This window comes from Lipotes vexillifer, unplaced genomic scaffold, assembly GCF_000442215.2.
Source record: "Lipotes vexillifer unplaced genomic scaffold, Lipotes_vexillifer_v1.1 scaffold474, whole genome shotgun sequence".
Classification (NCBI taxonomy): Eukaryota; Metazoa; Chordata; class Mammalia; order Artiodactyla; family Lipotidae; genus Lipotes; species Lipotes vexillifer.
Genome location: NW_006772385.1, coordinates 47,670 through 63,315, shown reverse-complemented (window position 1 = coordinate 63,315; position 15,646 = coordinate 47,670). Strand labels below are relative to the sequence as shown.

The following is a 15,646-nucleotide window of genomic DNA, read 5'->3' as shown; positions in this document are numbered from 1 at the left end:
GTGCCGCGGAGCGGCTGGGCCCGTGAGCCATGGCCGCTGAGCCTGCGCGTCCGGAGCCTGTGCTCCGCAACGGGAGAGGCCACGACAGTGAGAGGCCCGCGTACTGCAAAAAAAAAAAACAACAAACAAACAAACAAAAAAAAAACTACAATGAGGTACCACCTCACACTGGTCAGAATGGCCATAATTAAAAAGTCTACAAATAATAAATGTTGGCTAGGATAGGGAGAAAAGGGAATCCTCCTACACTGTTGGTGGGAATGTAAATTGGTACAGCCACTATGGAAAACAGTATGGAGGTTTCTCAAGAAATAATGCCATTTGCAGCAGCAACATGGATGGACCTACAGATTATTATACTAAGTGAAGTCAGTCAGAAAGAGAGACAAATACCATATGATATCACTTATATGTGGAATATAAAATATGACACAAATGAACTCATCTATCAATACAAAATAGACATAGACTCACAGACACAGAGAACAGACTTGTGGTTGCCATGGGGGAGGGATGGATTGGGAGTTTGGGATTGGCAGAGGCAAACTATTATATATATATGTATAACTTAATCACTTTGCTGTATACCTGAAACTAACACAACATTGTAAATCAACTATATTTCAATAAAGACAATTTTTAAAAAGGGAGTATTTTCAGCTAAAGTAATAGAGAAAGAAGTATGATCTCAAGTTGTGGCTACCAGAAGTTATCTTCCAGGAATCAGACAAAATTCCAGAAATACTCCTGCGTTTTCCTATCATTATATACAACCCATGCGATACACAGTTTGGTAGATCTCACTTTCACTTATGCTCACTTTAAATAGTTTTAATAATTTAAATAATTATAAATGAATTTAATTCATTACCTGTTTGTTTTTCCCTTTCCGTGCATTTTATTCTTTTCTACTAGAAAAACTTCTCACTGATCATGATCTTCAGAAGTTTTTCGTAACTCCTGCTTTCTCTATTATGTCAAGATCTCAACAGACATATATGAACTGTCTAGGATTCTTCCAGTAAACTTACTTAGAACTCAGACTTAAAATAGTATTTGATTTCTAGAGCTAGTCACATAATGATGTGATTTTAAGGATGTTGTTTGACCTCATACCTGTAAAATGTGGACATAAAGTTATGCTTTTAAATAGCTCAGTGAATTTTAACAAAAATATTCCAAGTAGCTTAAGCGATAATGGCACTCTATTTAGTCCCACAGAGATACTATGAACCCCACAGAGATACTATGAATACAGTATTTCATAATCTCTTCTATCCAAAATATCTTATCAGTTCCCATAATATGAATTAAGAAAATACATTTCCTAAGTCTGTTCACTGAAGGGTCTAGAAGCAATGACATACCAGTGGCAATGAGCCCTCCTAGCATCCCTATCTTGGATTCTAAATAGCACTCCTTTTACAAAAAGCAGTCACTTCCAGCTCCTTAGAGAAATGGGTGAAAGAAGTGTAGGGGAAGTAAAGTCTGAGATGAGCCGGAAGCATCTGCGTTAGCCAGAAAGCAAAGTGCTCAAAGACTTAGGAGAACAAGCACAAAAGAATATGCAAGGGGCTGGCTTGAAGGGGGTCCTGCTGGCAAAATTTAGGGCCACTTGAGCATGCAAAAGAATACTGTGGGCAATGAATCATAACCCACTGAACTAAGACAGAAGAAGCCATGAACAGAAAATGACACTCCTCAAAAAGAACAAAGGAAGGGGGGAGACTGAAAGAGAGAGAGAGGAAGGAAGGAAAGGAGGAAGGAGAGTAAAAGGGAAGAAGAGAAAAAGTTCTTTACTAAAAATGTCACCTACTACATGGACACAGAAGGGTTGACCCACTTTGTAACCACCAGTGGGTTATTCTTCGAAATGTCTGGCATGTTCTCTTCAAAACTGTAAATGTCATGAAAGAAAAAGGTGGGTGGATATTCTAGATTAAAGGAGAAAACAGAGCTAAGTAGATGCAATGCATGGTCCTTGTTTTGATGCTGGATTGTTTTTAAAAGCTACAGAGGAAATTCCCAGGGTAGCTGGGAAATTGTGAAAAATTACTGTTTGTTTTGATAGTATTATATCAAAGATGAATTTCTTAGGTATGTCAATTGAATTATGTTCATATAGGAGAATACCCAAGTTCTTAGGAGACAGATGCTGAAGTACTTAGGGATGAACTGTCAACGTCTCCAACTTACTTTCAGATAATTCAGCAAAAATAAATAAAAGTAGAAAATATAGGGGACTACCCTGGTGGCGCAGTGGATAAGGCTCCGTGGTTTCAATGCAGGGGGCCCGGGTTCAATCCCTGGCTAAGGAACTAGATGCCACATGCATGCCGCAACTAAGAGTTCACATGCCACAACTAAGGAGTCCGCTTGCTGCAACCAAGGAGCCCGTGAGCCACAGCTAAGACCCGGTGCAACCAAATAAAAAAATAAAAAAATAAAATATACGTCTCCCTCTGCCTGTGAGAGGGAGTGTATGTACAGCCAAAGGAAATTAAATTGGGTAAAACTGTAAAAATTGATGACTGCAGGAAAAGAGTGCATGGCTGGACACCCACCACCTTTTCAATTTTTCTATATTTTTGAACACTTTCGAATTAAAAAGTCGGGGAAAACTGAGACAGATACTGGTTTGGGAAATTAGGCTGATAACTATATTGATCTCAGAAGGTAATTAGGGATTAAATGAGTCAATACATGTAAAGCTATCACATTTTTAATATTATGACATTAAAGTAAGGTAATAAATTATCCAATAAATATGGAGTTAAAAATATACCACCCCCAACTTGAAATAGCCACTTTTTGGTAGTTCATTGAAAGTTTCTGGCAGTAGGAGGTAAAAATATAAAAATATCCTTTAAAGAAGATTCCCATTATTTTGGATAATGACCTGGATGGACCCTTTGGTCACACATATGAAAATTAAAACCTACCCATTGATCTTAAATTTAAAAAAAACCTCCATGAAAATAAAATCTAATGCTGAAGAGGGGTTTAACTTTCTCAAGAATGTAAATTGGGTGACTCTTTTGCCAAACTGTGACCTTTGACTTACGAGATAAAAGTCTTTCTTTAAATGGGGATTTAGACCGCTTTTGTTAGCACGAATCTCCGTATGTTATTAAAACTGAACTACAGAGACCTTGGGAACTGTGAGATTCACTACTGAAATCAGACTACACCAGTGGGGGTGAGGGGTACAAGACTGCCTCTGCTCTCCATATGGGGGAGTCAAGGGGCACTGGAGATTCTCCGTCAGCTAGCCCCTGATCAACAGAAGCATCCTAGGAGATAGTCAAAATCCTAGCTGGGGAAAGGAGCTATGAGCTCAAGAAGAACTCTCCATTTTAGAGTTTTAAAAATCACTCCCTCCCCTAGCCAATGAAGGTTTACCTTCGCAGAAACCTGGGTATGGCTCTACTTGGCTGCTGAGTTAGAGGATGAGACTTTTAGTAAACCAATCAGTATACAGAAAAGTAGCCTGGAGGAGTGCATGAGTCAGGCATCTGGCAGGGAGCAGAGGTCATCTTCAAATTAGGATAATAGAGAAGGATCAATAAAACGACTATTGGCAAAGGTGTGGGCAGAAGCAGGGAAACTGGAGAGTGCCATGTCATGGGGTGATGGCTGAGAAATGGTGAGAGCACCCGCAGCTGCAGGGACAAGAGAATGAAGGGCTATCAAAACTTGGAAGCAAAGAATCTCATGGAGAGATTTACGAGGACCTGCTGATGAAGGTCACGGTCATCCTGATGTGCTCCTGCAGGGAGGGAGCCAAGGGAATGAATAGCCTAACCTCACTCTCTTTTCTCCCTCTCATTTCCTGCCAGGGCTCCTCAGTGGCCAAACCAACCAGAAGCCAGAGGGCAAGGAGCCCATTGATGTGGTCCACAGAGGATGGCCGCTGGGGGCACAGAGCAGGGTGGAGGGGTAAAGAGAAGACATCTGACACAAGAAGCATGCCAGGCACCAGCACGTGTTCATGTGCAGAGCTCAGATGTTTCTACAGCGCAAAATGGGAATACGAGAGGGGGGGACAAGGGACCACCAGAATGAATTATGGAAAGTGTAAGCATTTGAAGAGTAAGCAAGTGGGCACAATAAACTTGTTCTAAGTCAAAGCATCACCACTGTTCATGTATGCATATTATGTGTATACATACAAACACACAAATGTTCACTAAATGATATACTTATATCTATGTGCTCCATACGAGCTATTATTATTACTCATTCACTCAGTCAACAAATATGTCTTAACATGCACCAGGTGTGAACAGGGTAATGTCCAACTAAAAATGACAACTGCATACAGGTGCTAATTTAATGATTTTTAAGTTAGCCTAATTAATTAACTTTAAATTTAATTGCTAACATTTTCTTCAAATAATCAAATACATTTTTAGCATTCTTAGAAACCTAAGATTAAAAAAAGAAATGTTCACAAAAACAACAAAGAACCCAAACAACTAGATTAAAAAATAGGCAAAGGACTGAGATGGGCATTTCTCCAAAGAAAATATACAAATGGCCAATAAACGCATGAAAAGATGCTCAAATGGTTAATCATTAGAAAAATGTAAATCAAAACTGGAACGAGATACCATTCCACACCCATTAGGATGGTTATTATAAAAAATAGAGAAAATAACAAGTATTGGCAGGGTCATGCAGAAATTGGAACTCTTGTGCTCTACTGATGGGAATGTAAAATGGAGTAGCCACTAATGGAAAACAGTATGGCAGTTCCTCCAAAAATTTGAAACAGAATTACCATATGATCTAGCCATTCAGCTTGTACATATATGTATCAAAAATAATTGAAAACTGGGACTCAAAGAGATTATGCCCGTGTTCACAGAAGTATTATTTGCAACAGTCAAAAGGGAGAAGCAGCCCAAGTATCTACAGAAGGATGAATGGATAAACAATATGAGATATATATATCTCTACCAAATGGAATATCATTCAGCTTTGAAAAGGAAGGACATTCTGGCACCTGCTGTAACATGCATGAACTTTGAAGACATTATGCTAAGTGAAATAAGCCCAGCACAAAAAGACAATTACTATATGATTCAATTTATAAGAAGCACCTAGAGTATTCAAATTCATAGAGAGAAAGTAGAAAGGAGGTGGGGATGCTGGGAGGGCTACTGCTTAGTGCATATGGGGCTTCAGTTTGGGAAGATGCAAAAGGTTCTGGAGATGGATGGTAATGATGGTCGTACAACAACGTGAATCTACTCAATGCCTCTGAACTTTACACTTAAAAATGGTTAAAATGGTAAATGCGGGGCCTCCCTGGTGGCGCAGTGGTTGAGAGTCCGCCTGCCGATGCAGGGGATACGGGTTCGTGCCCCGGTCCGGGAGGATCCCACATGCCGCGGAGCGGCTGGGCCCGTGAGCCATGGCCGCTGAGCTTGCTCGTCCGGCAACGGGAAAGGCTACGACAGTGAGAGGCCCACATATGGCAAAAAAAAAAAAAAAAAAAAAAAAAAAAAAAAAAAATGGTAAATGCGACATTCATGTATATTTTACCACAATTAAAATAAAAGCAATACTCACGGATTCCAGCCTAAATCTTGTGGGTTCACGTATAGAATAGCAGCCCTGGAAACAGTAGCTGGGGTTGCTGTCCTTAAGTGATGAACCTCGAACAGCAGCCTCATAGAGGGAGTGAGAGCTACGCGTTCATTACTGGCCAAGGTCAGCACCTGGACAGAGCAGCACAGCACAAAAGTGGCCATTTCATTAGGGAGCAAAGGCAAGGCTGCTAACTTTCCAAAACAGCACAAAGTCCTTCCCCCAGGAGAAGTGCCAAAGGCTATGAGGTCACTGCCTGAGCTAGAAATGCAGTCTGAATACATATAGGATGGATAAACAACAAGGTCCTACTGGATATCACAGGGAACTATATTCAGTATCCCGTGATAAACCATCATGGAAAACAATGTGTGTGTGTATATGTGTGTGTGTGTGTGTGTGTGTGTGTGTGTGTATGCATAACTGACTCACTTTGCTGTACAGCAGTAATTAACACAACATTGTAACTCAACTATCCTTCCATTTAAAAAATCTTGTTTGTTACAAAAACAAATAAAAAACAAACAATGAAATGCAGTCTGAATAAAGATCTCGGTTCATCCTCAGGGGAACTCGCTAACCCCTGAGGAACAAACTCACCAACATGGACTCACTCATGCCAACCTTTAAACAACTGTGGTAATTATTACTAAATATAAGACCCTTGTTTTAAGAGCTGATTACATAAAAAGGCCTGAATACCATAAAAAATAAACTTTATTTAGAATGTGAACTATCACAATTTTAAAGTGTCCTGTAGAAACTCATGCAAGTATAAAGATCTTAGACCTGTATTTTATGATAGACAATGTCTTGGTTCAGAAAACAGTAATTACTCTTAGGTTAAGGGGGTTACTACTACTATTCTATAGTAATGACAATTAATGATTTCTTTCTCCTGACCCTAACAGTAGACCTTGTGTTGCTTCAATGGTGTCTCAAAGACCTGTATCTTCACCTTTTGTTTTTGCTGGAAATTCTGGATTAACCACGGCACAATGCTTAGGAAGGCATACTCAAATCTGTAGCCACAGGAACTACTTAATTTCAAGAGCTAAATTTAGCCAATTAACCATAGGGCACAAACTCATTCTTTTACTATCGAAGTAGTCCATACTTAAAGAGAAGATATAATAATAATTTACGCCTAGCTCTTAGAAAATGGTAAGATGTGGATGAACTAAATCCTTGGATACATATCTAACTCTCTTTAAAGATGGTTAATTTATAGACAAGAAAAAAATGTATTCCCTTAAATTCTTTAATAGTGAAATTAAGAGAATTGCCAGGAAGGTGCCACATCAAAGTAGTAATTACATAAAGAATATCAGGTTAATACCTGAAACTGGTATTAAAGTCAACAAGTGAATGGAACTCAGTACACTCCAGGTGTTACATTTAAGGTTTAGCACTGAGGTATTACTCACCTTGTTATCGTCCATGACAGTATTTAGTGATTCAATCCACATGGGATCAATATCGCCATCCAGCACTATCCATTTTGGTCCATCATGCCTAAGATTTGCTTGTTCTCGCAGAATGGATGAGAATACACCTATAAGTTAAGAGTAAGCAATCCTAATGTATACTGGAGTTGAGTGCTATTTATTTCTAAAATAAATTTCTCTTATTTGTACTGGAAGCTCTTTTATTCAGTAAGTAAATTTGCTGTAAGTTTGCCACCTCTTTCAGGTGGGCAAACAGCACTACTTTTTGAGCTATCCCTGAGATCTAGACCAATGGACAAGTTCTACTTCCATGACAAGGTACCTTAACTTCTCAGACTGAGCAACCCCAAATGTCAAATAAAGATGATAGTACCTTCCTTGAAGAACACCTGTGGAGATTTATAGCAGGTGACGTACATGAAACTCAAAAGTTACACCAAATGAAAATATTAACCTTTTTCATGCACATATATTCAGTATCTATTTTAGGCCAAATATTAATTTATTCCACCTTTCTCTACTTTTCTATAACATAATTCGAGAGAGCTCATTATAAAGCTAAAGTATTCAGAAGTGCGATACATTTCTTTGGGAAATGTGTTCACTGGCATTATAATAAGTTATCATTATCTCACAAGATGTAAAGATAGAAACATTTAAAATCCAGAGTCCTTTTTGCTAAGTATTATGCGAGTTTCATGGCACATTTAATAGCTGCTGACTGTTCAAAACTCAAGTATATAATACTATGGTGGAAAAAACTGTTTTGAGGCAGGTATGTGGAAGGTTTTGTTTCCTCTGTGAAGGATTTTGTGCAAAGATAAGTGATAGTCTATAGTAGAACGTGCTACCATAATTCATAAAAAAGCCAGCAACCTGTTCTAATGGACACTAATTTGAAAGGCTTTTACATATTTTCAGCATAAACAGATATTATTCCCTTCCTGCCACAGTCCTTAAAAAAAAAAAAAGAAAGCCTAAGAGAGCAAATTTTGACTGTCCCACAAATTAAGGAAGCAGGGTGTACATGATACTAGGATGGAGAATGACGAGCTCTGCTCCTTTGATAGGGTCATCAGGGAAGTCTTCTCTGATGCGATGTCTGACCAGACATTCTAGTAACGTAAGGGAGCAAGTCATACAGGTATCTCCAGTGTTGCAGATGGTGGGAATACCAAGTGCAAAGGTCCGTGACAGGAAGAGGCTTGGCGGGTTCAGAGAAGAGCAAGGAGGCCCGAGTGTATGTGTAAGTGAAAGGCAGAGAACAGGAAATGAGATCAGAGATGGGGAAGAGGGACTCAATCACAGAGAACCTTGTAGGCCTTGGATAAAGGTTGGATTCTAACGGTGATGAAACACACTGGAAACCGCAAGCAGAGAACTAATATTCTGAAGACTACCCTCCGTCTGCTGCACGGAAAATGAATTAACGGAGACCCGTGAGGTGCGACACCGCAAATGCAGGCAAGAGGTGCTGGTGGCTTGGACTCATGTGGGAGCTGCAGAGAAGGTGAGAAGTACTGGAATACAATACATATGTTAAAGGTAAGTAAGGCCTATAGGATTTTCTGTGAGGTTAAATGTATGGTGTGAATGTGGGAAAGGACTCAAGGATGATGTCTAGATTAGTGCATTTACAGAAATGAGAATGTTAAAAGTGATTTTAACAAAGGAATCTGCTTGTCCACAAAAGCTTTCAGGGCAAGAAACATGTCCCACTGACTTTTGCCCTGGCACCTAGAATAGCACATGCCTGAAACTCAGTATCTTGTATCAGGTACTTTATAAATGTTCCCTGAGGCATCTGTGTTGACTTCTCTGCTGGTTTACAGGGAGCCCTGACATAATTGATGGGGGATAAAATACACAGCTCTGAGCACAAACCTGCTGAATGCTAATCGACCACTTAATCAAATCTAGTTTTAATTTATAGGTTATAAATGCTGTTGTGAGCTGCTGTATTTCCAATAACGCTAACCCATAAACAGTAAATCTACAACCATGACTAAAATTGGCTTGAACTGAGAAATGATTTTTTGGATTAAAAAAAAAAAAAAAAGAAAATTTTAGCACTTCAAAAGGGGAACTACTACTTGCCATCTTTCCATTCTCGGGTAGCATGATGTATGAAACCAAAGAGTTCATCTGTTGTCACAGCTTTGGGGTTTAAGTCATTCCAAACGGGTTTCTGTTTCATGTTAACATATGTTTGGTTCAGTGTTCTCATCTGAAAACGAAAGAAGGAAAAACGCTAAGAAAATTAATACTAATGTAAGCCAAATGGGAAGCAAAAGATTTCTGAAGAGTTTTCCTTAGGTATTATATGTTCCTAGATATTGTGTATATTGAGAATGGGAAAAAATTTACATGTGCACATTTTCATTCACGTCTTGAAAAATTTAATCCCACAACCCCTGAGGATCAGTTCACCTGATTCTGTCACGAGAAAGTCACTATCAACAGAGATTTTTAACCATGGGTGCAAAGTAAAGGACTATATGTAAATGTGCTCCTGTACATGTTATTAAAATCCACTCTGCCTGTATTACTTAGATTGTTCTTAAAATTTAGCCTGCATCCAAAGTGCTTAGAGGGTATTGAAACAGACTAATGGACCCAATCTCAGAGTTTCTAATTTAGCAGCTCTTGCGTACGACTGATTTGAGTTCTAAGAAGGTCCCAGGTGATGCCTAGGATGCTGGTCTAGACATGCTTTGAGACCTAGCGACCTAGAACAATAGTTCTCAGGAGGAGATCATCTTGACTTGGGGGAAGAGGACGTGCTACTGGGCATCTCGTGGGCAGAGGCCAGGGATGCTGCTCAACATCCTGCAATGAAAGACCAGCCCCCAGGACAAAGAGTTATCCTGTACAGATGTCAATAGTGCTGAGGTTGAGAAGCCCTGTTCTAGGTAATTGAGGAAAAGAAGGCTTGGTGATAAGAATTCACAGGATAGGTCCTCTCCGGAGGGTCCAGTGGTTAAGACTCTGTGCTTCCACTGCAGGGGCACGGGTTCTATCCCTGGTTGGGGAACTAAGATCCCGCAAGCCACACAGCACGGCCAATAAGGAAACAAAAATAAAAAATAGGGCTTCCCTGGTGGCGTAGTGGTTGGGGGTCTGCCTGCCGATGCAGGGGGCGTGGGTTCGTGCCCCGGTCTGGGAGGATCCCACGTGCCGCGGAGCGGCTGGGCCCGTGGGCCATGGCTGCTGGGCCTGCGCGCCCAGAGCCTGTGCTCCGCTGAGGGAGAGGCCACAACAGTGAGAGGCCTGCATACCGCAAAAAAATAAAAAAATAAAAAATAAATTTAAGAAGTGTAAAAAATTAAATAAAAAGAATTCTCAGGATAGGTGCTTAATACATGTGTAGTTAATTAACTGACACCTTAACCCAAATATCTGCCCAACTATCCTTTCTGCTTTCTCTGAAAAGCCATGGCTTTTATTTTAGATATTATCATCCTGATCTCCTCTCACAGGGGTTTAAAGGACTGATAAACAATTGCCAAATACTTTAGAATAGTCAGTTGCTAAATAACCTGGCCCAAGCTTTGGTGCTCTAGTTCTATAAGCTTAAGCAAAGGTTGAATAGAACGGAATCAATGAAGACTAGATGAAAGAAATTGAACGTCTTAGAAATATTAAGCTTCTATTTTTAGAAACCATTAATCTACTGAAAATTACAGAATTTAATTTTATCCTTCCTTGCACCATGGCTCACATCTGAAACTTACTTTTAACAAAATAATTACAGGTCTATCAGTTATCTACTTTACTATTTCAAGGATTACATTTTTCAGTAGAAAAAGCCCTATACAGGGCTTCCTTTTACACGTATTCCACTTTGGGTTCTGACCTAAATACTGGCAAGTTCTATAGATACCCATGCTCTAAAGTCTCATATGCCCACTCTGCTTATTTTTAGTTGCTGGTTACTAAATATGTTTATACCCAAACACCCTCAGTTAAGATGCATGCGGTTCTGCATTATACTGTCTGCCAAGCAAGAAAATAAGTATGTTGCCAGGACTGTCAGTAAGACCAAACAAAATTAAGCAGTGAACTAAAAATGGGGATAATAACACCCATGGCCTATCATCGTTGTGCAGAGTAAATCACACATAATGCACCTAGCAGAGTACATAATAAGTATGTGGTTTTTACTTTCTCCCTTTCTTTTCAAGTTCTGTTTTGGCCCTATAGAGGGCTACATTTCTGGGAGAGTACTGAAGAAAACTATTTGGGTTTTTCTTAACGATATGGGGAGGAGACACTAGGATAACTTGGGAATTATAAGAAAATAGTTTTGATCAATGTGGGTAGGGCCCCACCAATCCTGTAAGCCAGGTATCTTACTGGCTTATATTGAGTCTCTCAATATGTTTACTTCGGATAAAAGAATTCAGGTATATTATTGAAAGATGCATAGAGCAGGATGGCACGCATCTAAGTTAGCGAAGAGGATGCTATCTCACGTGGAAAGCCCAATCTTCCCTCAGTTTACTTATTTGAATGCAATGTTCTACTAGCTCCCCTCTCCCTGCTCCCAGTATAAAGGAAGGGTTTCAACTGATCAAATAGCAATGTTAGAGTCTCAGATCCTAACCCCAAATTTATGAGCAACTTCACTGAAGGGAACTCTCAAATGGAAGTGAATGTAGGTCTCCCACACTGCGCAATTTTGTTCCTTTCACGGCTGAAAGCTAACAGGCGTTTACTATACCTTGCTCTTTCCTGTGGCTGCATTTCCAACGACAAAGACAGAGTGTCGCAAGGCCAACAGCTCCTCAAGCTGGACAACCTGCAGACCAAACAACCACACACTAGTTTCCTTTAATCAGTCTGTGATTTAAAAACAAATCTGCCCATTTTCACCCAGTTCTTTCCTTACAACTTGAGTCAGCCCCCACTGACAGCATTACATTCCTGGAAAGTTAGAAAAGATGACAAGCGCAAAGTATAGTTGCTCCCAGATCTCTCAATGTAGAGTACGGGGATGAGGATGAAGAAAAACCATCACTCAGGGAGGCAGTGACACAGGCAGAAGTGAAGTACAGAGGTACTTGGTACATGGCAGGGGTTAGTTACAAAAATCAATGACTCTTCATGAAGTGGGATCAGAAACAGCGTACGGCCAACAACATCTACAACTGACTAATGACTTACATCCTTTGAAATATCTGTAACAGATAATCTGTATGTATTTTAACATCCATGTATTCACTACACCCCAGACGAGTGAGTATATGCACAAGCCTTTGGTAACTCAGGTGATATCATACGTTTCTCCCTCATTACAAGCATGTGCTAATGACTTTATTTCCAACTTTCTCTAAGATGGAGAGAAAAGAAAGCAAAATTAATTTTTGGTGCACATCACCGAGAAGAACCAAGGAATTTTATAAACTAATGAAAAGTCTGCTTACATTGAAAACCATGACTTACCCTCTCTGTGTTTTCACCTTCTCACAGAATGGGACTATATTAGAATGCTTTGATGTATATATTAAGGGCATCTTAAGGTCAGTGTAATATGTAAGTTAATGTTCTGGCTGAGTATCACTTAACCACAATTATTGTCAATGCACCTCCCAAGGGCTGCCATGACAAGGAAATGATGCTTTTACTCTGAGGATGAAGCTTTCCTCGGGCTGCAGGCGGAGCTCCACAGTGGACTGCCTGACCATCTGCTCCAAGTGGGGCACTCTCCTATGGGCACATCCAGGGCTGGAAACAGGTCACTGACCACGCCCCAAAACACAGGGATGTCATCAGTCACTATTTTAGGCATATTGAAGTCCCTTAATGCTCTCATGAGTACCCAGAAAGGAAAAGAGAAAACATTTCATAAAAAAGCCAATACAAGGTCTAACAAACACCTAAACAGCTAAAGATGTAATCATGAAATAGATACTGTTCTCTATTAGAATGGCATTCTATCTACAGGGAGGGTAACTGCTTACAAGTCATATATCAGAACAGCAGAAAGCTCTGCTGATACCATGGATAACCTCAGATTAAAACCAACAAAGAGGCCCCGTGCCTCCCTGGATAATGTTTTGATCTTAAGAAAGGGTCTGAGGTACTTCTCTCTGTAATCTTCGAACTCCGGAATGTAAATTAACCAAGGCCATGACACCGTTTTGTCCAAACTGCTCTAAGAATCTCAGAATGATAAACTCAACCCATTTTTAGTTTCGGTTTTTGTTCTATTTTGGCTGAAAACCAGAGGCCTTTAGATTTTAAAAGCAGTAACTTGAACATCAGAATGACTTTTACAGAAAGAGGTAAATGTATGAAATCTTGACCCAGTCATGAATTGTGACTCAGAGAAAGAGAGAGAAAGATTGGAAAAGAGAAGTAGAAAATCACATGATAAATATCCCTTAACATGTAAAGAAACTCACAGGAATAGACCTTTTTCAAAATCTCAAGCCATACTCTATCTTCACACAGGCTGTATATGCATTACTTTCACTACTTGTTTAATAGAGAAAAATGCATGATGTGGGTGTTATTGTTTTTCCCCACGAAGGATAGTGGAACATTCCCCTAGTAGCTCTAAATAACCAACTAAATATATCATTGGTGTTAGGTGAGCATCCCCCCTGTTGCTTTCTTTAAACTCATCTCACAACCTATGAAACGGACATACTTTCTTCCATTAGATTATGTCTTCATGGACTCTTTCAGGATTAATATCCCAACTCAATCAGATTTTCTAAATGTTCCTCAGAGAAAATCAAACATTGATTACTGCATTATTTATGATCGCCAAAATATTTTTTGTGGCTGATATTTCAGAAGCACTTATAAAATCACATTTTCTTTCATAGATTCATATCCTTTTACTCAAGAATACTTGTGGTCTTTTATAACATAAGAAATGCCAGTCCTTAAAATACCCTGTATTAAAAATAGATGTGATGCTTTTTAAAAAGTCACGCTATGTATGACCTGCCATCCAGATACACATATACTTTTATTTGTACAAAGCCATTTAGCTCTTCACTTAACAAAATCATATTAGCACTGCAGTACCTGATCTTCAGGTCTATTTTTATCTCCTCGTTTCAGGAAGCCAGCTACAACCAAGACAGATTTAATAGCACGAAGTCCCCAGTCATAATGATCCTAAAATCAAAACAAAGATATAGTTTTTCAAAAATTTTATCAGGGAATCAGATTCTCATTCCAGAAGTAAAAGCCAAAAGCTAAAAAAAAGAGTTCAGATAAATATGTGTCTTAATGATGTAAAATAATCTCTTCCCCTCCTTGAAATTGTAAAAACTGTGTCCCTTCAGCGTCCTGCTTCTTTTGCCTGATTCTCCACCACTGTCAGCAAATCTCTTCTTTCCATAGCGTTTAGTTTCAGTATTTGCCCAAGGCTCCATCCGCCTTCCGCCCTCTGTTCTCTCAGTAAGCCTGCTAACTCAGGTTCAATTACTCCAGTGTTTTCACTTCCAACCACAAGCACACTCCTCTTGTTTTCCACTGGCAGCCCTGCTATTCCACCCATTCCTAGCGCTGGATCTCTAATTTCCCGCATAACTCTCTTTTTAAATTTTATTTTTAATTTTTATTGGAGTATAGTTGATTTACAATGTTGTGTTAGTTTCAGGTGTACAGCAAAGTGAATCAGTTATACATACATCCACTCTTTTTTAGATTATTTTCCCATACAGATCATTACAGAGTATTGAGTAGAGTTGCCTGTGCTATACAGTAGGTCCTTATTAGTCACCTATTTTATATATAGTAGTGTGTATATGTCAATCCCAATCTCCCAGGTGATCCCTCCCCCCCACCCCTTACCCCCTGGTAATGATATCATATGATATTGCTTATGTGTGGAATCAAAAAGAGGGTACAGGGCTTCCCTGGTGGCGCAGTGGTTGAGAGTCCGCCTGCCGATGCAGGGGACACGGGTTTGTGCCCCGGTCCGGGAAGATCCCACACGCCGCGAAGCGGCTGGGCCCAGTGAGCCATGGCCGCTGAGCCTGCGCGTCCGGAGCCTGTGCTCCACAACGGGAGAGGCCACAACAGTGAGAGGCCCGTGTACCGCAAAAAAATAAAATAAAATAAAAAAAGGGTACAAATGAACTTATCTACAAAACAGAAATAGAGTTACAGATGTAGAAAATAATCACTGAACTTTAATAATCCAGTTTTGACTGTATTAAGTGCCAACATCCAGGCTGGAGCATTGGAGCAATTAAGAAGTGGAATCTACAAAAAGGGGTACAAATGAACTTACCTACAAAACATAAACAGAGTCACAGATGTAGAAAACAAACTTATGGTTACCAGGGGGTAAGCGGGGGAGGGATAAATTGGGAGATTGGGATTGATATATACACACTACTGTATATAAAATAGATAACTAATAAGGACCTACTGTATAGCACAAGGAACTCTACAGAGTACTCTGTAATGGCCTATATGGGAAAGAATCCAAAAAAGAGAGGATATGTGTATATGTATGACAGGTTCACTTTGCTGTACACTTGAAACTAACACAACATTATAAATCAACTATACCCCAATAAAAATTAAAAAGAAAAAATGTTCAGTGATTAAACCAATACCTCTTCGAGACTTCC

General features: G+C 39.6%; 1 protein-coding gene across 1 annotated transcript in view; it reads right to left on the bottom strand.

Moving 5' to 3' along the window:
* DNAH11 (dynein axonemal heavy chain 11) overlaps positions 1-15,646 on the bottom strand; it is a 213,524-nt gene that overhangs the window by 162,597 nt on the left and 35,281 nt on the right. Inside the window, 7 exon segments of the mRNA XM_007472188.1 lie at positions 5,578-5,726; positions 7,023-7,150; positions 9,141-9,270; positions 11,752-11,844; positions 12,671-12,756; positions 12,759-12,865; positions 14,086-14,177. Coding sequence (XP_007472250.1) covers positions 5,578-5,726; positions 7,023-7,150; positions 9,141-9,270; positions 11,752-11,844; positions 12,671-12,756; positions 12,759-12,865; positions 14,086-14,177 — 785 coding nt within the window.